Raw genomic sequence first — 21,749 nt, forward strand, 5'->3', positions numbered from 1 at the left:
TGGGGTGAATGAATGACTAATGGGAAAACGTGCAAGTAAATCGGGATGAATACAGAATGAATGCTCACTGTCATATAACCACCCTGCAAACAAATCAGAACTAATGCTCAATAAAGACTGGATGTACGGACCCCTCAAGATGTTCTTTTTATTGCGCATTCATGATGATTTGTGCTCACAATGACATCAGGATAGTTATATATACAACCCACTTTGAAAACTAACGAACAGACTTTCAGTTGTTTGGAAAGTGATGAGGAAATGCATTTAAAACTGTATGATGAAGGAATGATTAATAGGAAAAGACTTGTAAACATCTCCCAAGCAAATCAGGGTGGATGAAGGTTGAATGCTCGTTGTCATAAAATTGCCCCATAAACAAGTCAGGATGAAGACTGGACATAAGTCTAACCGCTGTGTAAACTTTGTGCAAAGCAAAGCAGAATTAATGCCGAATGGACAGGTCATCTGGAGGAGCCCCTGGATATCTCTGGCCTGACATATAAGGGATTCATACCTTCATGAAACTGGATTCCTTTTTGCTGGTGACGATCACCTCTCCTGTACGGGTGGTTGTGAGACCGTGGGAGGATGGGAAACTCCGCCGAGGTGGGGGTGGGGGAGGAGACTTGGAGGGCTTCTCAGTCCGATATCTGGGCACCGTCAACTCATCTAGGGAGGTTGACAAAGTTAGCGTTAGGAGCCATGCATTTAATTCACAGCTTTCTCCAGCACACACAATGCTGCGCATTGTCTACCTGCCCAGGTGGATCCGCGCATTGGAAGCCGCGTGCAGCTGTCTGGAGGCAGCAATAAAGGACAAGGTCTCAGAGACTTGAGGAACATACATAAACCTCATCCACAAAGGATTAGAGACTGAGGTGACATCCACAACATACGATGGAATCAGGTTTATACCACTGTTAACAGACACTTTAATCCCCAAAGGATCCTGGAGACTGTAGCTGACCCCTCATTGCCTCGACTGCTCTCCATCACAGAGCATCATCACACTGTCTGTCTCCCCACCACTCTGCACCTGCCTTACCTGATCCGCGGCGGCCGCTGGGGTCCATTTTGGTGGTGGCCTTCTGTGCATGTTGGGGTTTGGAGGGCTTGTGCTCTGGGGTGGAGGCGGCGCTCCCACTGCCACCACTGCTGGAGGTCTGCTTGTGCTTGGCCGCAAACTCCAAGTCGGGGATGGCTTTCATAAGCTCAGCTTGGGTCTCTTCCAGGAGGCGGTTAATATCCTTAGCGCTGTACTGGGTCAAGGCTGCTCGCTTTTCCTCCCAGTCTCGCTCAGCAGCCTGTAAAGCAGGGCTGGGGTAACTGATACACTCATTACTCTAGGCCAGGGTGGCAGGCTAGACTCTACAGCAACTGAGCATTTGATTTCTCAAGTAGGAAGTGCTGAGGCTCGAGCCTTGAACCTTGAGGATGGAAAAACAGGGAGGCTACCACTGAAGGAGGAGCGCTGTACCTTTTAGAGAGTCAGAAAGGGGGGGGGGAATTCACCTTCCCCTCTCCTTGATGTTCAGTGAGTAAGAAGAGGAAGGCTGGACCCAGGCCAAGCTACGGGGCAATCCCTGTCTGCGGAGGTGGTTCTGTTCCTCTGAACTTGTGGCAGTGAAGTTTCTAACTGATTGACTGAGCTGGCATGGAATATTCACAGACATTGCACTATGGCAAGTGAAGTAAGTGAGAAACCATTCCCGCTTCTCAGCGAACAATGCTGCCAGAACAGCCTGCAGTCCAAAAGAGGAAATTGTTTAAGCTTGGCTGTGATTAAAGTCTCACATAAGTCCTAGGGACAGGGGTAGTTTTGTGAGGCAGGCTGTGGGCTGGGAAGATGTCTCAGGAGGTAAAGGAGTAATGGGTCAAACATGTATTAGAAAAACCATATGGGCAAATAGCAGCTAGGTGGAGAGGAAGGAGTGTTGAGGAGAGAGGGACTCGGGAAAGGAGAGGATAGTGAGTATGGAAGAGGGAAGGGAGATTTGACTGGTGTGAAACAAAATGACCAATAGGGCCGGAGCAGGGATGAGAAACCTGCCGCCCTCCAGATGATCTTTGACTCCAGCTTCCATTGGCCTCTGCAGGGATGATGGGAGTTGTAGTCCAACAACATCTGGAGGGCCATGTGTTCTCCATTCCTAGGTTGGAGTCTAGCCCTGAAAGAGCTTCTATACCTTTAAGAGTTACAGAGAAAGGAAATTCTATCTGTTGTGGCCTCTACGATCACTGGAGCATTGTGTTTGTGTAACATAACATTATTTTTTACTTTGTGAAAGCAGTTACAGGTTTTCTTTGAATCACATACATAAATCACTAGGAATGAGGGGCTATCACTGAGAAGACCCTGTCTCTCCAATTCACAGGCAGGAAAAAGAGGAGGATCGCCAAGGGACGGAAGAGAGGTTAAGTGATCGCTGTCAACATTGGTGATAGACTGCACTTGCTTGGAGCAGTGAGACAAAATACCAAAAAAAGAGGCAACACATCGACCAATCCCAATGGGCGAAATATATCTGTTTTTATCTTTATAAACTATAACGACATGCGAAACAGTGATCCAAGTTATTCATACTGTTTCGGTTTGGTCTTCTTCAGTTTTGTAACTTAGTGTTTGTATACAATCTGTGGAACAGGGGCCATACACATATGTAACCCCTGCGCTTTGTAGGCTTTGTAGGCTTTGCATACAAATTCCCTCTCCTGGAGTACTTCCAGACTGTCACATTTTAGCACTCACCTCTCGCTCCCATTCCATTCCCTTCCTTTTTTTTTTTTTTTTGTCAACAGCACAGTATACCCGTCCACATTGCCTTATCCATTTCACCTGCTCTTCTCCCCTGGAACGTTCTGGAATGTTTCTATGTTATTACACCCACAAAGGGTCTTGCCCCACCATTATGAGCCCTTACCAGGTTTGCCCCTCCCATTGTCCCACTAACCTCCAGATGCAGTGCCCCCTTTTAATCACTCCCTCCCTCCCCGAGCAGAAATGTGCAATATGGAAATGCTGTGTTTCTGTGACCTGGGAAGAACCACTGTGTGTTTGATGGGAATCCAGGATGTGAGCTGCATCCTATTCCTTGAGGCAGGGGTTCCCAACAAAATTTTCTCGAGGACCCCTCATCAAGCCGCTGTTGTGACAAGGACCCCCATTAATTGACTTACTTGCTTGAACATCAAATGCATTATCTTCCTCTTCATCTGTAGGCCTTTGTCGTTTTAACGAACCACTTTTTAACCAACGGTCCATTTTTAACTACGCGAACTGTAGCTTCCGCGAAAAACAACGCTTTGTTTACAAACACTACTGTTTTGCAAAGAGGCAGCGCCTGCCAGGGAGGAGGGAGGGGAATGTAGAAGACAGGGTACCTGCGCAGTAGCGCACAAATGAAGCCGACACACGCAAAGCATCTTGGGGAGGTGAGCGTTTAGAATGCGCACACTGCCTCTTTGCAAAACAGTAGTGTTTGTAAAGCGCCACCTAACGGCATACAGCAGAACTACTGCCTCTATCTAATTCTAGTTTTGCGCTAGACTCTGCTCATGCAGGAAGCGGCCAAAACAAAAAATCTGTTATCATACGAAATATATTTAATATATTTTTTTATTCTAATAGCATCTTGCGGACCCCTCTGGCATAGCTCGCGGACCCCTGGGGGTCCCCGGACCACCTGTTGGGAACCACTGCCTTAAGGACCTTGTGTCTCTTCTGCTTTATCATCATAAACTGCTCTCACCTCCATAGACATTGATCTGTCCACGCTCCTCTTGCTGGGGGTCTCGGAGCCTGTCTGGGTCTTGGCAGCAACCATCTCTGAACCCCGGGATGGGTTGCTGCCCTTGGACATGTGGCTCTGCATTTGGCTCTGCCCGTAGCTGCTCGTGCCCAGGCTGTCTGTGGAAGCGGTCAGGTCGTGGAGGTTCATCGGGGGGCTGGTGGGTAATTCAAAATCCAAGCCCCTGCTGAAGTCACTTTCCGGCTCCACTTTCTTTGGAGACTGGCTAAGGAGGTTACTGGATGAGTCCCAGACCCCTTCGTCTACTTGCCTGCCGAGAAAAAGGTCAACGGTCAAAGTGTGCGGGCGACAGGCTCAAAAATGGCTGCCACCTGCAAATAGCAGCGAACGCTGTGCTGCGTCTGTTTGCCTACAAGGGCCGTTCTCTGAAACTGCACATTAGGGGTGCATGAACAGCAGCATTGATAAAAGGATGGCTGAGGAGCCCGGAGGTCAGTGAGGACGAGAGAAGCCGCGGCCGTTTGGAAGAAGCAAATGCGGGTGCAATGGCAATCGGGGCAATGATGGCAGCGGAGCCCTGGCCAGTGGGAGGGGCCTTGGGGATTAGGAGGCGGGGCTTTAAAGAAACACCACACTTACATCACCTGGAGAATGAGCTCGTGACACCTGAGGTCGTTTTCGCTCGTGAAGCTTAAGCAAGCCCGATCCTGGCCAGTACCTGGAAATCCCATTTAGGAATCCCATGTGTTCTGCTCTGAGCTCCTTGGAAGAAGCGGAGGGACGCAGGCACCACAAATAAAAATGCCAGGCGTTTCCAGGTACACCTGCAGGAAACTCTAGCAGGACGCCATGTTGGAGGGGACAGAACATTATGTCTCGGCCTATTGGGTCTCAGGAGAAAAAAGCAGGGCTTCCGCTCGCTCGGGAAGGGGCTCACTCACTTGCGGACTTGCGTCAGGGTGTCCGTCACCGCCTTGCACCGCTTGAATAGGCCGTCCAGCCGGTGCGGCTCTTCCTTGAGGAACTTCACGGCCTCCACCTCCACGCGGAGGACCACGCGCATTTTGCTCTGCAGGCTGGGGAAATTAGCTGCAATGCCAGGGACGGGCAGAGAGGGAAGGGAGAGGCACGGGGGTCAGAGCAGGCCCAAGGAAGGCTTTCACCTGAGGGTGGGCGGGAGAGGGAGGCACAGAGCCGAGAAGGGAAGCAGGCGGGCGGGTGGGATGGCAAGGCTCAGGTGAGTGAGAAGGGAGGCCTCCTCTGGCCGGTACTGTTACTTGGCCACAGAGGAGGGATGGCATTTGCACCCCACCCACCCACTGTGTCAACACCCACCACCACGTCTCTCTCCCCCCCCACTCCCAACAGCACAGCCAGTCAAAAGCAAGGTAAGCAGTCGCGTGTTCTGCAATAATGTGTGTGAAGAGGGGCTGCAAAGCCACAGCTGCTCTGCGCCCTCTGTGGAGATTTGGTATATCTTTTTTTATAAAAAATGTTTTCATGAGAGCTAGCAACTTAAAACATTAATGAAATCTGAAATGTCCTCGATATTCCTCTCCCACCAGGCATGGCGGAGGGACTGGGGAGTGGGTGAGGAGATGGCGTTGATAGCAAAACCAGCACATCAACAACCGCAGGAAACTGATACAAAATGTGTCACGTCGCATGGGGGGCGTCAAGACTGGTCATCATCAATTGACCTCTGATTCAAACATGAAAGTTATCAGGATATGACTGTAACAACCCTTCTTTATTGCTTTTACCACCCCGCCACCAGGCTTCTGTTGGTTCTGAATGTCAGAAATTTACTGAATATTGGCAGGCACTGGTAAAAAGAAACATCCAAAATCTCTGTGTTGTGGATCTGCTTTTGAACGCTTACACCCAAGAGGTTCTTTTTCCTGGAAATGGTGCAAATGAAACTAACATTATGACACTTAATAAAGGAATTCTGTTAGCATTGACATTTCTTAGTAAATGCCTGTTTTTTTCTCTGAAACCTCCTTCTTGGATCTATTGAAATCTTAAGATTTGCTGGAAAACGCTAAGATCTGGCAAGTTTTTTGACATTTTTTTGATATCTGCCATTTAATACTAGCTTTTCACATTTGCCATAATATGATCCTCTCAGAATGTTTGGGGATGCAATTTTATACCCACTTACCTGGAAGTAACCCCCACTGAACTCAATTAATCTTACTTCTGAATAGACATGAATAGGATTGCACTGTAAAACTTGGTCTTGTTTTGTCTATAGTGAGAACGAGGGTCTATCAATTTAGGTTCCCCCCCATCTTAAGTTCAAATCTCTACATTTTCACACATTTGCAATTTTATTTATTTATTTAAAAAATCTTCACGAAATTGCAGATATATGCAGTTATATGCACACTACTTGGATGGCTAGCTGTCATGGATGCTTTAGTTGAGATTCCTGCATCGTAGGGGGACCTAGGGGTCCCTTCCATCTCTACCACGGGTAGGCAAACTAAGGCCCGGGGGGCTGGATCCAGCCCAATCGCCTTCTAAATCCAGCCCGCGGAAGGTCCAGGAATCAGCGTGCTTTTACATGAGTAGAATGTATGCTTTTATTAAAAATGCATCTCTGGGTTATTTGTGAGGCATAGGAATTAGTTCATGTTTCCCCCCCCAAAATATAGTCCAGTGGACAGTGGACCAGCCCATGGCTGAAAAAGGTTGCCGACCCCTGTTACAGTTCTATGATTCTATATACATTTTTGCACACATTACCTGGCCTGAGAACTGCACTGGCCAGAATTCGGAGGAGCGCACATTGCAAAGGATGACTGTATTTCGAGTTAGCGTATTGTTTCGGAAAGCGCAGATTCGGTGGGTTTGCCTTCAAAGGCGGACTGAATTGAATTGTTCCTCCATCCATAGGTTAAAGCGAAGGGGAAATGAAAGCCCAAGAGCCTATCTACATACGAACGGAGGGGGCACAGGAAAATGCAAGAGCTGCCACATTTGATCAGCCCGAGTCTTCGGAATGGGCTCAGGCAGCAAGCAGCAGTGCAAACAAGGACACCAGCAGGCAAGCATCACACAGGGGATCTGCACACACTTCTGTGCATGTTCAATTGCCTGTGTGTGTAAATGCTAAGGGTGCTCGCTTTGCTAACAAAAGAATACGCAAATGAGGAGTGTGCACATGTTCTGCAGAGCTAACTGTAAGACTCTTCTTTTTGGGGGGGAGGGGAGAGCAGCTCTATGCCACTCTTAAGCTTGCTAACCTAGCCTGGGGCAACACAAATTATTTTAGCTATACTTTTTTTTATCATACTTGATTGTATTTTCCTTGGTGTCTTTACATTTCCAGGTTGCTTTTTGAAAGTATCATTATGAAAAAGTGATCAATACATGTATCACCATCATCATCATCATTAATAAATAACATCAGTATCAACACCGCTGAGTGGTATGGGAAGAATGAAAAAAGGAGGAAGGAAATATTTTTATAAGATTTTTACATCTGAATGCCACTTTTTGAATATATGTCATTATGAAAATGTGGTCAATACATTATTATGGTGATTATTATGATTATTAGCAGCAGCATCAACACAATGCAGTGCTATGGAAATAATAATAAAAATGGAGGATGAGCTTTTTATTCATGGACACTGTATGAATACAGACCAATTTATCATGTGGCAACTCTCCACAGAATTCCCTTTTCACGCTGATCATGTCTAACCTCCTGCCAAATGGCGAAGAGGAGAATTATAACACTCCCTTGCATGTATAGATTTCCAATCAAGCACAGAAGCACAGCCAAATTCTCTCCACCAGGAGTGGAACATCCCACTTCACCCCCTAAGCAGGCATGTCAAACCTGCGGCCCTCCAGATGTTTTGGCCTACAACTCCCATGATCCCTAGCTAGCAGGACCAGTGGTTGGGGAAGATGGGAATTGTAGTCCAAAACATCTGGAGGGCCGCAGGTTTGACATGCCTGCAAGGTATAACGCAGATGGGGCCTCACGGTCCACCCACAGCTATTGGCTACAGTGGCCTTCCTCTGCTCAGTATCCTCCAGAGGTTCTGGACTACAGCTCCCATCAGCCTCAGCCAGCACTGGCAGAGGCTGATGGGAGTTGTAGTCCAGAATATCAGTGTGGCACCAAATTGGGGAAGGCCGAGCTATGCAATAACTTAAAATGAAGCATCCATGTTCAGGGGCAGAGCATTGAGTTCAGGGGCTGGCGCTGAGCCGTGTGTGTGTGTATGCCTCCATCATGCCCTGCTTGTGGGCTTCGTGGGGCATCTGTCTGGCCGCTGTGGGCATTGCTGAGCTCAACAGACCTTTGGTCTCAGCCAGCATCGTGATTCATGGGTTCTCAGGACGAATATCTTGGAAAGGCCACCCTTTCCTGGCGCTTTTACAGATAGGCTGTTCATAATCCGTGTGACAAATAACACTAAGCTTGCGCTGGGAAAATGAAAAATCAACTCTCTGCACTCAAGGGAAATCTGGACTGTTTTAAGGCACAACTTTCTTATTTTTCAACAACCACAACAAAAAGAAACTCGCCTGAAATCCATTTAATTCTGAACCTGAGATTCGGGTTTTGATAGAATTTATACATCGTTTTGGCACAATGGTGGCAGAAGCGAAGATGGAAGAAAAGAGCAGTGAGATGCAGAATATGGAACCACAACATCTTTGTGGGAAATGACCAGAAGGCCGAACCAGAAAGGACCTTTTGTTCACCAGCACTCCACACACAGATCAACACAAATGACAGAAACCCTGTTCCTAGAACATAAAATCTAGATTTCTGCAGACACACCACCTATCCATTCCTTAAATTCACCTCTCAGGCAATCATGAAGGCTGGAAACATCTCTTTTTTTAAAAGATGACAGCATAAATTCTCACATACTTATGTTCTGTGCCAGATACTACTACAGTACACACATTTCCCAGCCCATGGAACAGTACATTTTTTTTTTTAATCCCAACCCAATCACAGTGATTTGAGCTCTCCCAGTCCCCTCTCACCTTTCAGCTCGGTCAAGGTATCTCCCAGCTGTTTAAGCACCAGGGATTTCTCCTCCAGCTCTTGCGAGGAGATAATTCGGTGATTGTGCATCAAATCTTTCTGGATCCTCTCCACCGATTTCTCCAGGTCGCTGCAGACACACAAGACACCAACACAGAAGTCAGAGAGTGAGAAAAGGATGCAGGTAGGGAGAGACAGATCTTTCTCCCAGATTCTCATTTTTCCATTCTGAAATCCAGTTCTTTACATTTAATGCAGCAATTAGTATTTTTTTTAAACAACCCATTGGAATTGTCAGCATTTTAGCAAGAATTTCACCTAATAAAAACATTTCTATTTGCCATTTTCATTGAAGTGCATATTTTACAAGTGATATCCCCAAACATTTCCACCAACACATTACTCCTAATGCATGCATTTTTGTAAATGCTGTTTGGCTGGAGAACAGCACTGCAAAATCCAGAAAAGTACAAATTTTGAAGGATATCTATGTTTCAATTCTCATAAAAGATAAAGGTAAAGGGACCCCTGACCATTAGGTCCAGTTGCGGACGACTCTGAGGTTGTGGCGCTCATCTCGCTTTACTGGCCGAGGGAGCCGGCGTACAGCTCGGCCACCATGTGGCCAGCATGACTAAGCCGCTTCTGGTGAACCAGAGCAGCGCACGGAAACACCGTTTACCTTCCCACCGGAGCAGTACCTATTTATCTACTTGCACTTTGACATGCTTTCGAACTGCTAGGTTGGCAGGAGCAAGGACCGAACAACAGGAGCTCACCCCGTCACGGGGATTTGAACCACCGACCTAGACTCTGCGGTTTAACCCACAGCACCACCTGCGTCCCTTCAATTCTCATACCATTCTGTAAAGCAGAAATTAAGTTGTTTTGCCTTTCAATGCAAACTAAATAGACTCTCTCCTCTGTCCCCAGAGGTAGGGGTGGTCTTATTCTTCCTTCTTTCAAAGAACATGGAAGAAGAAGGCAACATGGCACCAGAGAACTGGTTTTAATAAGTTTCAAACTGGAGTAGGAAATGTTTTGTTTTCAGCCCAAGAGCTGCATTCCTCCAGGGTCAACCTTCAGTGGGCTGCATGCGGGGACAGAGGCAAAGCCTGAGTGGATCAATGGCTTTGTACAGTAGGCTACACTTCGGTCACATGAAAATTAGAGGCTTCTCTAGACACACCATACAGATCTCTCCAGTGTTTTCTTTTCTGGAGAGATGCAGGGGTACACATACTCCTAAACATTTTGTGAATCTAAGTTTGGCCTCATTGAGGGGCATTATTTCAATATGAGTAGGACAGTGTTTCTCAACCTTTTTTGGGCCAAGGCACACTTGTTCCATGAAAAAAATGAGGCACACCACCATTTAAAAAGTTAAACAATTTAACTCTGTGCCGCCCTATATTGACTATATAATTATGACTGTAAGAAACACTGCCAATTGCTGTGTTGGTTGCAATCTCCTGCAATAAGGCTTCACAAGCCACTGATTTCTCTGCCAGCACAATCCTTTGCTCAGCAAGTTTCAGGTTGAGCTCATCCAGCCAGCTTCTTTAAGTTTGTCTAAAACCACCCTCCCGTGGTGGTGGCTGTTGAGAGCTGCGCTCGCCCCGCGTCGTGACCCGGCCGGCTTCCTTTCCGGTGGGTTAGCGTTGTATATTGGCGGCCGCCAGGCACGTAACAATGCAAATCGCCCTTCTCTGCACACCAGCCAGCGTCTCGCGGCACACTAGTGTGCCGCGGAACAGTGGTTGAGAAACGCTGGAGTAGGAAAATGAGAGTACCCCTAAAACATATTTTTTAAATAGAAAAAAAAGCACTGGATCTCTCCATCCAGGTATGCAGGAGGCATCAAGAATGCATTCCAACCAATCAGAAGCACTAGAGGAAGAGGAAGAGGAGAGCTGGTGAGGGGCGTGGCCTGGGAAGAGGGGGTGTGGCCTGGGAAGACTTTTTCAAGCGCCAGATAGAGAGGCTTAGAGGGCTGTTTCTGTCTTGTTTATGGGCCACTGTTTAGCTTGTGCGCTATTTTAGCCACTTTGTGGGGATACTCTCTTAAAAAGCCAGGATATGCGCCGCTGAAATAAAGAGAACAAATCAACCTGACGACCTCACATCTGGGCAACAGTACTTTACTCATTACTGGCCTTTGCCTCCTGTTGTCTCTCCTCCCTCCAGCCAGTTCATATAACCTTTGTTAAGCTAATTCTACAGTCACATCATGCAGGCTTGTAAACAGCAATTTAACCGATCGCTGGCGGCAAGCGAGACTGATTGATGTGTGAGTAGGAATGTTGGGGAATTCCAACGAACATGGAAACGGGAGTGAAATTTGCCGACACTCGCTTATTCATCCCATGTCAGGAATGAAAATCGATCTAGGGAATACAATCGGCATTGGCTGTTGCTGCTTTCAGCCCACAAACAACATGCAATTGATTACATTTCCTCCTGCTGCTCATTTGCATTTTTGTTTTCTCTGCAGTGAAATGAATGGGATGGAATATACTGTAATGATGACGCAATATTTTTAAGTTACAATAATTTTGCCACAGTGGACAGGGTGAGAAATAATCTTGGTTTTGGTGAAAGATGAACTGCAGCAGAATGAAAACAGTGCTGCGTGAGACACACATGGGGCAGAATGGGGGGGGCATTCTTACATCCCTATGTGTCAGAGGGGAGGTATGTGAGAGTAAGGTTTAAGCATGCTCAACTGTATTGGACTGTGCCTTGTGTGTGCATGAATGGTCCTTATGTTACTGGTATGTGTGTGAACATTGATCCATTTAGTACATTTTCCCGCTACAAAAGAATCACTATGGGGTGGGAAAAGAATTCAGGATAAAAAAATATAAAAAACAGGAAGGTTACTGAAATAGAAATGGTGAAGTAACAAGCAGTTTCCCCCTGCCTTCAAACTGACTGGATTAATGTAAATTTGAGTCATGACAAGGAAGGAACATTTTTAGATGCAATAAATGATTGTGCTTTGGAATAGTTAGCCATTGAACTGACTCTTGATTTATCTTAAACCGTGCCCGGAATCTGGTGTGTGAGAAAATTGCCCAGAAAGACTGACCCAGCCATACTTTAAACTTCAAAAGTCAGGATTTCTCCACAAATGAGGGGATTAGCTATGAAGGAGCCGAAAGGTGTAGCTAGGAAGGTCAAATCCCCTCAGCAAGCCTGGAAGTAATTTAAAACCATTACAATACAGGCTCAGATAACATGTGCACTGTAGATTAGAAAAAGACAGCACACTGAAGACCAAAAGGTTACCAGTGTGGTTAAACAGCAAAGTCCAGGAAGGGAGAAAAGGCAAGGTGGCTTCTTGTGCTGTGAAATTCTCAGGTATGCATATGCAGTAATTCTCAGAGAGTTCAGCGGGTCTTATTAGATTCTAGTAAAGATGCTGGAGACTGCAGGCAGCTATATGAAGCCTCTGTAGCAACCTGAACTGCAGAAGACATCAGAGGAGACATGTACAGGGAAACCTTGTTTGGGGGAAGGGCAGCTAGCTTTTAAATTTTGTTACATCATCTTCAAAAGAAACCTGAGAATATTACAAGAACAAAAGCAAATTGCATTAAAAAAACCAAAATCATAAATATATATATAAAAAAAGTATGAAGCCGTGAACAAAAACAGAAGAATAGAAAACAAGACACATATATAAAACACAAAAATAATAGCAGATTAAAGGGGGGAGGGGACGTGTTCAGAAACAAGCTGCAAGGCTTTCTAAAAAGCCAGTGTTTTTTTTTTAACTTGGCATCTAAAAGCATTTGATGTTGGAGCTAGGCAGGCCTCCCAAGGGAGGGCATTCCACAGGGCTGGTGCCACAACCAAAAAAGGCCCTGCTCCTGATAGATGTCGGCTGCCCTCCAAGTAATCCAAAGCAACGCCTCAAACGCTGAGCAAAGTGCAAAGGGGGGAGGGGACACACAGAGAGAAGAGGTGGTCCTTAAATGAAACTAACCCCACCACTTCTTGCTTTAAGATAAGAACCAGCAATTTAATTTGGCCCTGGGAACGAACAGCAGACCAAATAAGAGTAGGACAATGTATATTTAGCCACCCAAAGGCTAACAGCAGCTTGACAACAAGGTACATCTGCTGAAGTTCCCCTTCTATAAAACTATTAAAGGTATTGGAGCCCTGCCTTTTTATTTTTTATTTTTACTCAGTCACCCTAAAAGGATAGGGGTAGGAGTGGGGCTGGAGCATGTGTCATTGAGATGCCTGAGCTGGAAGCTTGTGAAAGGCATTCTTAGCCCTCATCACCAAGCTGCAAACAGCAGAGTTCAGGAGGAACATAGGAAGTTGGTACATTATATTGAATCAGACCACTGGTCCATCTAGCTCAATATTGTCTCCACTGAAGGGCAGTGTCTTTCCAGGTATCATACAGGGAGTCTCTCCTATCCCCACCAGCAGATGCTGGTGACTGAAGCAGGAGCCTTCTGTACACAACACAGATGCTCTATCACAAAGTTATGACCCTTCCTTCCTTCAATGAAACCTCACCCAACACCAGCCAGATTTCCAGTACTGGATCAGCTGAACAACCCTCTGCCTCCACTGCAAACTAACAGCTATTTTCATCATATCTGGGTTAAGTTTTGATTTGTTCACCCACATGCAGTCCCGGGGTTTCCATTGCAATCCCTAGGTTCTGTTGACATTGTGAGACAAGAGGCTGGGTGACATCGACATATGAATGACACACTGGTCCAAATTTATGGGAAAGTTCACTCAGCAGTTTGGTATGTGTTAAAGAAGCTGGAGGACAATATGGAACCCAGAAGCTCCCCATAAATCAATTATAATGGGGTAAAGGAGTAGTCCCACCCACCCCCAAATGTCTTTATGCCATATTGATATCAAATAGAGGCATCAAAATATGAAGTTTTAGAACTAATTAACAAGGGACACATCCCTAGTCTCTTTGTATATAGGTTCCTGAAATGGTTGTAGCCTACATTTATTCATGGTCTGTCTTTAGCTTCTTCAACTTAAACAGCACTTACTTTTTGCGTAATTCTCCCTATAATATATTCATGTTACCGTATTTGTTGAATGACAGCACCATTCTAGCAAGATATGATATGCTACTGTTGTTTCATTATCTTCTATATAAAGAATCTACAGTTTGGGATCTATAAGATGTCTATACACTATGGTGGAATTGCATCTTTCTCTTTGCTAAATAAAGAAGAAGGCTCTGCAATCCAATTAAAGAAAAAGTCACTCAATTGATCATTTTAATTTTGGTCAATTAATCTAGCTATTACATTTGCACAAATGCAATTGAGAAACCAGGGTGAATTGCAGCAAGGTAATCAAATACGATAAAATCCAGAAAGCATTCATGCAGTCTGATACTATTCATGAATGCAAATGCATCTCCATCTCTTTAAAACTTTTGCAAATAGCACCTGGGGTGGGGGAGGAACTGGGCTGAGCCCTCAGTATGAGGAATTTATTCCTGCATTTTTATGTCTTGACTCCCCCCCCCCCAGCAAACAGCAGACTGCAGCAGAAGGGACATGGTGGGGGGAGGAGGTGCAGGGGAAGGATTAAACCTTTATTGGTCCTGATCTAGATTGGGTGCACATCTGCTACTGTAAAAGTAATAGACAACTCACTGAGTTCCAGGGGACTTAATCCCTATTAAGTGAGTAAGATTGCAGCCTTAGATGGCTGCACTGAATAATTTGATTTGCTACCCGCTTTCCTTTCTCTTTATTTTTCTTACCTCCCCCCACCCCACCACCCCTGCCTTTAAACCATGTTAAATTTTAATAACTAAAGGAAGCCCGAGTTGTTTTGTGGTGACTGTTACTGCAGAAACTCTGTGTATGTTCAAGATAGACAGATGCATAAACAGATAACATAGATAGGCAGATCCCTTCTTGTTCTCCTTTCCACCCAGGCTTATAAGACTATGGCCGTGTACACAATCTGGAGCACATTTTACTCCTTCAAAGAATTCTGGGCACTGTAGTTTATTCAGGGCTGCTGGGAATTGCAACTCTGTGAGGGGTAAACTGTGTTGCCCAGAATTCTTTGAAGAGAAGACTGTACTTCAAATGTGTTTTCAATGTATAGTGCGTTGCGCAGCCTAAGCCTTTCAAATCTCTATTCTAATGATTTCATGGGGGCAAACCCAGTTGTATTTCAATTGGGAATTTGGGACTAGTGAGTCTATAGGGAGTAAGATTACATTTTATCCAGGGAAGGTTGCTGAGCAGAATGAGCAATTTGTCACAGACAGTGGACACATACAAGGACACTTTTTTCTCTTCCAGGTGTGCACAAAATTTTATTTATTTACCTAAAAGTGTTTCTAAACCACTTTTGTGTTTCAAAACTCTAAAAGTGGTGTATGTTATTAAATTACATTCATGCCACAGCTAGGCCCGTAGAGTTGTTTCCTCTGACATACGGAGCTTCCAGACAATGGCTTAACACTCTGAGCAGGTTGTTTAAGTGTCACTGGCAATAATTTTCTTTAAAATTCCTCGATTTTCTCTGAAAGGGGCAAATTTGGATTAAAATGTGGTGGGCAGGGGGGATATAGGCTGGGATTGTGGTGACAATGTCATGTGCACGCTGCAAAAAAAGAAAAGTGCTCGTGTGAGAAGCACCAATCCCACGATAAACACCTGAATAGAAGCACCCACACCCACACCTAAACATGCACATACACAATATATTGTGGGATGTGATACATAAGTAGCAGTCAAGTACAACATTCCTTGTTTTCCTAGAGTGGATATGCGGGCGAATGTTTGGTCCAGCCAGTCAAAAACTTCCTGTTTTCTCCTGGCTGGGGCATACTTCCTTTTGCATGTGACTAGAGGTGGGCGTGACCTTACCTGTCCAGGTAACAAAAGGGCAAGTCACGCAGCACACTCTCTCTTTGACTTCCTCCGTCGTTGGAACAGCTTTTTCGCTAGAAATGCTCTGTTGGCAGCCAACAGAGGACACTGGGATTATCCCCATATGGGATAGATCCACATGTATATACTTTGCAACTAAATCTGCCTTCAGGGATCCAACTGTGAACTGATGATGTGAGTAAACTTCTTTTATATACTTTAAACAAGATTCTGGCGTATTTATTCTTTTAAGAGGGATATAAGGGAACTTACCAGGAACCTAATCATGAGAGGCTTACACAAGCCTGCAACCTGCTTTCTGCCGTGCATTTAAAAGGGGAATGTAAAACTCTGCTAAGTAAAAGAACTTGCTAGCACAAGTTAGGAAGGATATTAATAAACAATATATCACCTCCTGCCTCCCTGAACATTCCCACATATATCCCCTTGCAAAACCCTCACTTTAGCTGTTGGGTGATGAGCTCTTCCTCATTGAGGTAACGGAGACGCTCTTCTTCCACCAGGGTGCGCTGGCGCTGCAGGGGATCCTCCTGCTTGCGCATGGTGTCTGTCACTCTCACACTGATCTCCGTCTCTGTCCGCCTCAGCATCGTCTTCACCGTCTCTTGGTTTTGAAGCTGCAAAGGACAAGCAGGGATGGGGGGGGTGAGGGTGGGGAGAGAGAAAATCAAGGTGTTGCAGAAAGACAAGCAGTTGCAGCTTAGAGGAACCATCGAGGCCATGGTGCATCAGAGGCTGGGAAAGAAGAGGATGAAAAGAAAGCTCCTCCAGCCCTTTTGGGAGCACACTTGAAGAGCATCCTGAATAATCAGGTGATTCAGAGCGCAACTAATCTGCCGCTGAAGATAACGGGGCTGCCGGCTGCTCTCTGCAACGTGCATCTATTTCCTTTTAAGTTTGTGGCTTCATGTCAAGGGCACTTGCTCTGATCCAAGGAAATGAATCTGAGCATGCAAACAGCAGGTCCTTGTGAGGAGAACTGATGCTCTGCGCCGGCAGAAGCCTGGTGTGTAGAAGGGAAAGGGTTTAACACGCGCCTAAACCCATCAGTGTTCCCATAAAAGCTGGCATACTTTTCTCTGTGGGAGCTCTACAATTCTATGACTCTCAGTTACAGGATACCTGCAGGAAGTTACAGGACATGCATGGAATGGAAATGAAGCAGTGTGCCCTGCCCCAAAACTTTTGCAGGCACAAACAGGGTTGAAAGTGGGGTTGTGGGTAACTGCCCTTATACTGTCATGAGCACAAATAATCATGAATGCACATTAACAAGGACGCCAGGGGAATCCCATATATTCTCCCTCCATTGTGCTCATAGGAATTGCTCTGCCTACTGCCATATAATACTTAGAAAAAGGAAATATATGCTAGGGCTAAGCCCTGACAATTATTACACAGAATCATGAAAACTATTATCTCTGAACATGGGATTTCTGTCTGTCCCAAAGAGCTTGGATTTCTTGCACTTGGATGGATTAATTTATATTTCTCATTCAACAAAAGAACAGGCCAGAAAGATGAAATTATTCTCTCCCCAAGTTACGGCTCTCGTATACTCAAGTTAACCTCTTAATGCGACCTGGCCTAAGGCAAGGCTGCCTTTTGGGTGCAGCACATAGAAGAGAAGATCTCAGGATGCTCTCCCAGAGCCCAGTGGAGCAATGCACTCTGCACGTGATTGACAATGACGGAGGAAGGCAAGGCTCAGAGACCGGACGTGGAATGCTTTCCAAAGTTCAGAAGCGTCTGGGGGAAATGAGGCAGTGTGAGCCATTTGCCTTTCCACCCCTCTGCACCATTCACCACTTTCCCGCTTCCAACAAGCTGTCATTGTTAATTAGCTCTGGAGCTAAGCAACTCCGAGGAAAAACACTGGCGCCTCCCACGCTCGGGGACGACAAGATCGGATCGCTGGCTCTGGATGCGCAGCTGCCATCTGGCCTTTCACTTGGTGCCAGATATTCCAAAATAACCCGTCACCGAGAAGGGTTTGTTTTGGTGAGCGCTGCTAATGAGAATAAAAGCCAAATGAAAAGGGAAAAGAGATGGAGGGTGAAAACAGAGCAAGATGGATTGGGCTTGGGTTTGTTTCCCCCCTGTTTTTTCCCTTTTTGTTTTCAAGGCAAGCAGCTTGCTTTTCCTTGGACGTCAGAACAAAGTTCGCTGCAAAAGGAAGGCTTGGGAGCTGCCACCAGGACCATATAACACCGGTCCTAAAGGATCTATGCTGGCTCCCAGTATGTTTCCAAGCACAATTCAAAGTGTTGGTGCCAACTTTAAAAAAGCCCTAAACAGCGGACTTCCGGTCTACCGCACAAGCTAAACGGCGAGGAAACCTCGAGCTCCGAGGTTCCCTGCTACGTGGAGGGGGGGGGACACCCGCTAGAGCGACGCGACCCCCCAGAGGAACCCCAGATCGTGCATTCTGGGGACGTGAGAGATTGGCAGTGCTCCAAAGCGACTCCTCCGCTGCCCGGTAAGTCGCGGGAGCCATTTTGAGCATATCGCTACCTCCACGGAGCAAAGCTCTGAGCCGGCAGCCTGCAAGTGGTGGATTTTTCCTATCAAAATAAGATTTGAATGAACTGGGTACCATGAGAAAACGAAAGATTTAAAATTTGAACTTGGAAATTTGGCCACGGGAAGGAGATCTAAAAGGGAAGTCGATCTCCCCCACTGAGTGGGGTAAAGTTGAATTGTATATAGATCCCTGCAAAAGATTGACTTTTTGACAAGGGGAAGCCCTCCTGGAAGCTGGAGTCGGGTCAAAGGGAGGACAAGCAATCGGCCATTATGACATCACAATAGAAAAGAATTTGTTTTCCTTTTGGAGGCTGAGAGCAATCAACACTGGAAAGAGGCTATAAATAAGACTGGAAAATATATAAAGACTTTCTCAGTGATGCATTTAAGATTTGTAAAACATGAAGAAGATTAAAAAGTGAGTTTTGGGACCAGATCGGATGGGACTGTATGTATGAAGACCAGGAATTACAAAAAGCACCATTTCCTGCTCTGCTATTTGGATGAAATTTGAGAAGATTAGCATGATGGAAGATAAAATATCTGACTTTGAAGATATTGTGGGAACTAATTTTAGAACAAATTTTGGAAATGAGAGATGAGATGTGTAGCCGCAATGGAGTAACTTCAACCCCAAGGGAGAATGAAAAGATTCAAGTAGAAACATCAGCAGACTCAAACCTTGAATAGACTTGAATCTTGAATTAACAGTCCTGAACCCTGAAACTAAAAAGGAAGAAGAAGAAAAGATTTCTGTTCCACCGGTGGGAGGGGGGGAACAAAATCTGTGCCTGATCCAAAAGTCCCTTAAAGAAGAACCAGCATGGAATGCTGCCTGCCCAGTGAGGGGGGGGGCAGGAGACATGCTGGGGGCAAAACGTGTTGAATTAAAAAAAAGGGAAGAAGATTTAAGGGAAGGGGAAATGGAAAGAAGTGGGGAATAGTTAAAAAATTGGGGGATCAGCAGGCGATGAAGAGGATAGAGCAATGGGTGGAGTGGGAGTCGGGTAAAAGTTGCTAATTATGATATAATTGGATTGATAAAGATGGTCTGAACCTGGATTGTTATAAGGAGCTTGCTGAAACTTCTGGAGATTTAAATAGATTTAAATGTATTAAATTTGAATAAGAAGTTGAAATTGATTGTATGGATATTTTAGGGTTTGAAAAATTGGCTTTGGAGAAAAATAAAAGTAAAGGGGATTAGTCGTTAGATGAGGATGTTGTTATCGCTTAGTATCGATAAATGTTTAAATGATTATTATTGATAAATTTTTAAGATATAAGAAATGTTAGATGATTTAAGAAATATTGAGAAGTGTTTAAGATAAATGAAAATTGCATGATTTAGTTATAATAACGAACTCAATGAGGGGGATGTGAGGAAGTCTACAAAGTTAAGAAATAAGATTAAGATACAGTGGTACCTCTACTTACGAATTTAATGCGTTCCGAACGCATATTCGTAAGTCGAAAAAAATTGTAAGTCAAATCCCATAGGAATGCATTGGGAGAACAAATGCGTAAGTAGAAGCAACCCTATCTAAAAATTCGTAAGTAGAAAAAATCATATCTAAACCGCATCCAAGATGCCGGACGGAGCTCCATTCGTAAGTAGAAACATTTGTAAGTAGAGTTATTCGTAAGTAGAGGTACCACTGTACTATATACTTTTCTTTTTTTCTTTTTTCTGTTTTTGCTCTTTTTTGGTATATTTTTGTATGTTGTTTTAAAATGAATAAAAATTATTTGGGGGGGGGGAGCCCTAAACAGCTTCGGCCCTGTATGCCTGAAGGAGTGTCTTCACCCCCATTGTTCAGCCCGGACACTGAGGTCCTCCTCCTAAGGGCCTTCTGGCAGTTTCCTCACTATAAGAAGTGAAGTTACAGGGAATCAGGCAGAGGGACTTCTTCGTAGTGGCACCCACCCTGTGGAATGCCGTCCTATCAGATGTCAAACAGATAAATAACTATACAACTTTTAGAAGACATATGAATGTTTGAAGTTTTATTATGCTTTTGTATTTGTTGGAACCTGCCCAGAGTGGCTGGGGCAACCCAGTCAGATGGGCGGGGTACAAATAATGAAATTATTATTATTATAAGTGTGAAACATGAGACTTTGCTCTTTATCCCCAACTGAAATGAAGCTTAAATACCAATGAGAATGCAGGAATCTGCCTTCTCCAGAATCAGACCAATGATCCATCCAGCATTGGCTACCCTACCATAAAGACTAGAAACTTGCCCTTCTTAAAATGAAAGCTGCAATTTCCTCCTGATGCGCCCAATAAAATATATTCCCAACTTTCTTTTATTTTCTTTTTCACTCCCATAGAAAGGCAGTGTAGACACAGCCCTTCTCCAAATCCAGCTCACCTGCAGTTTCTTCAGCTGCTGCAGTTGGTTGCGGAGGTCGCTGGCATTCTGCTGCAGGTCGTGAAGATGCAGCTGCATGTGTAGACGGGTGATGGCAGTGGGCTGCCCAGCCGGTGTCCCAGAAGTGGGTGGGGGTGGAGGACCATGTACAGGTGTCCCAACGCTGCTTCTGCTGGGGGCTGAAAGGACAGCAGGAGAGATTCATAACTTGTACAATCCAGAGTAATAGAGACTTGCAGTTGCTTTCAGTCCAATATTGAACTGGAATTATACTCTAATGCCCAGTGCAAAGCATATGTGGCTTTCACTGTAGAGATGCCAAGACCTAGACCAACATCACTCTACGACCATAGAGAATAATGGGGCAAGAGCAACTCTCAATTTTTACCACAAGTTTGGACTGGTGGGGTTATTCTCCATGGTACAATTGTGTTGATCTCACAACTCACTCCATCCCAACTTTTCCTGTTCCTGTCCTTCATTTCCCCTTCCACCCCTATCTTGTGCATGACAATAGCAAGTCTCTCTGGATATGAGATCACATTCTAGTGGTCTGTATAGAAATGTTTTAAGTGAATAATAAAAGATTGAATGCCTGCGTCAATTCAGCGTAGTTTTCTAGCTTGGCTCCTGGAGCAGGAAGGAGAGGGTGAGTGAAAAGGGGCAGGTGCAACAGTGACACAAAAGTCTTAGCAGCTACATCCTTCCTCAGTACCATAGGTGCCAACTCCCAGATTGAAAAATCCAGGATCGGCACGGCATGGCACCGGAAGTCGCGCTGCAGCCATTTTGGAACTGGGCAGAATGGCACCGGAAGTTGCTTCTACGCATGCTCTGCCCATTCCCAAAATGGCCACAGTGCCGGAAGTTGCGCATCCATTTGTTTGGGTGGAAGCCCTATGTCACCAGGTCAAATAAGTATTATCATACACTCTCCAGTGAATTTTCCATGATTTTCCTTATTGCAAAAAGTCTGCGGTTTGCTTTCTGTTGGGGGTGAACAGGTTTGTTGGGCAAAGGTACCAATTTGGCCAAGTTCAGAGATAACAAAGGGGGTGGGTATCCCAGCATCACCTCTATCCAGAAGTGGAGCCAATATCAAGCCCCTCTATCTTGTGATAAGGCAGCCTTGGGGACACCAAAGCCAGATGCT

The 21,749-nt window shown here is 45.3% G+C and overlaps 1 protein-coding gene across 6 annotated transcripts in view; it reads right to left on the bottom strand.

Annotated features, from left to right (window-relative positions):
- Window positions 1–21,749, bottom strand: part of SRCIN1 (SRC kinase signaling inhibitor 1) — a 262,667-nt gene that overhangs the window by 25,203 nt on the left and 215,715 nt on the right. For all 6 annotated transcript variants that reach the window (XM_060281451.1, XM_060281449.1, XM_060281445.1 and 3 more), the window contains 7 exons: window positions 20,597–20,775; window positions 16,134–16,309; window positions 8,775–8,905; window positions 4,694–4,841; window positions 3,753–4,062; window positions 1,049–1,307; window positions 518–672 (listed from right to left, as the gene is read on the bottom strand). In XM_060281451.1, the coding sequence (XP_060137434.1) occupies window positions 518–672; window positions 1,049–1,307; window positions 3,753–4,062; window positions 4,694–4,841; window positions 8,775–8,905; window positions 16,134–16,309; window positions 20,597–20,775 (1,358 nt within the window). The remainder of the gene's footprint in view (window positions 1–517; window positions 673–1,048; window positions 1,308–3,752; window positions 4,063–4,693; window positions 4,842–8,774; window positions 8,906–16,133; window positions 16,310–20,596; window positions 20,776–21,749) is intronic.

The sequence above is a fragment of the Zootoca vivipara genome, chromosome 13 (assembly GCF_963506605.1).
Source record: "Zootoca vivipara chromosome 13, rZooViv1.1, whole genome shotgun sequence".
NCBI classification, from domain to species: Eukaryota; Metazoa; Chordata; class Lepidosauria; order Squamata; family Lacertidae; genus Zootoca; species Zootoca vivipara.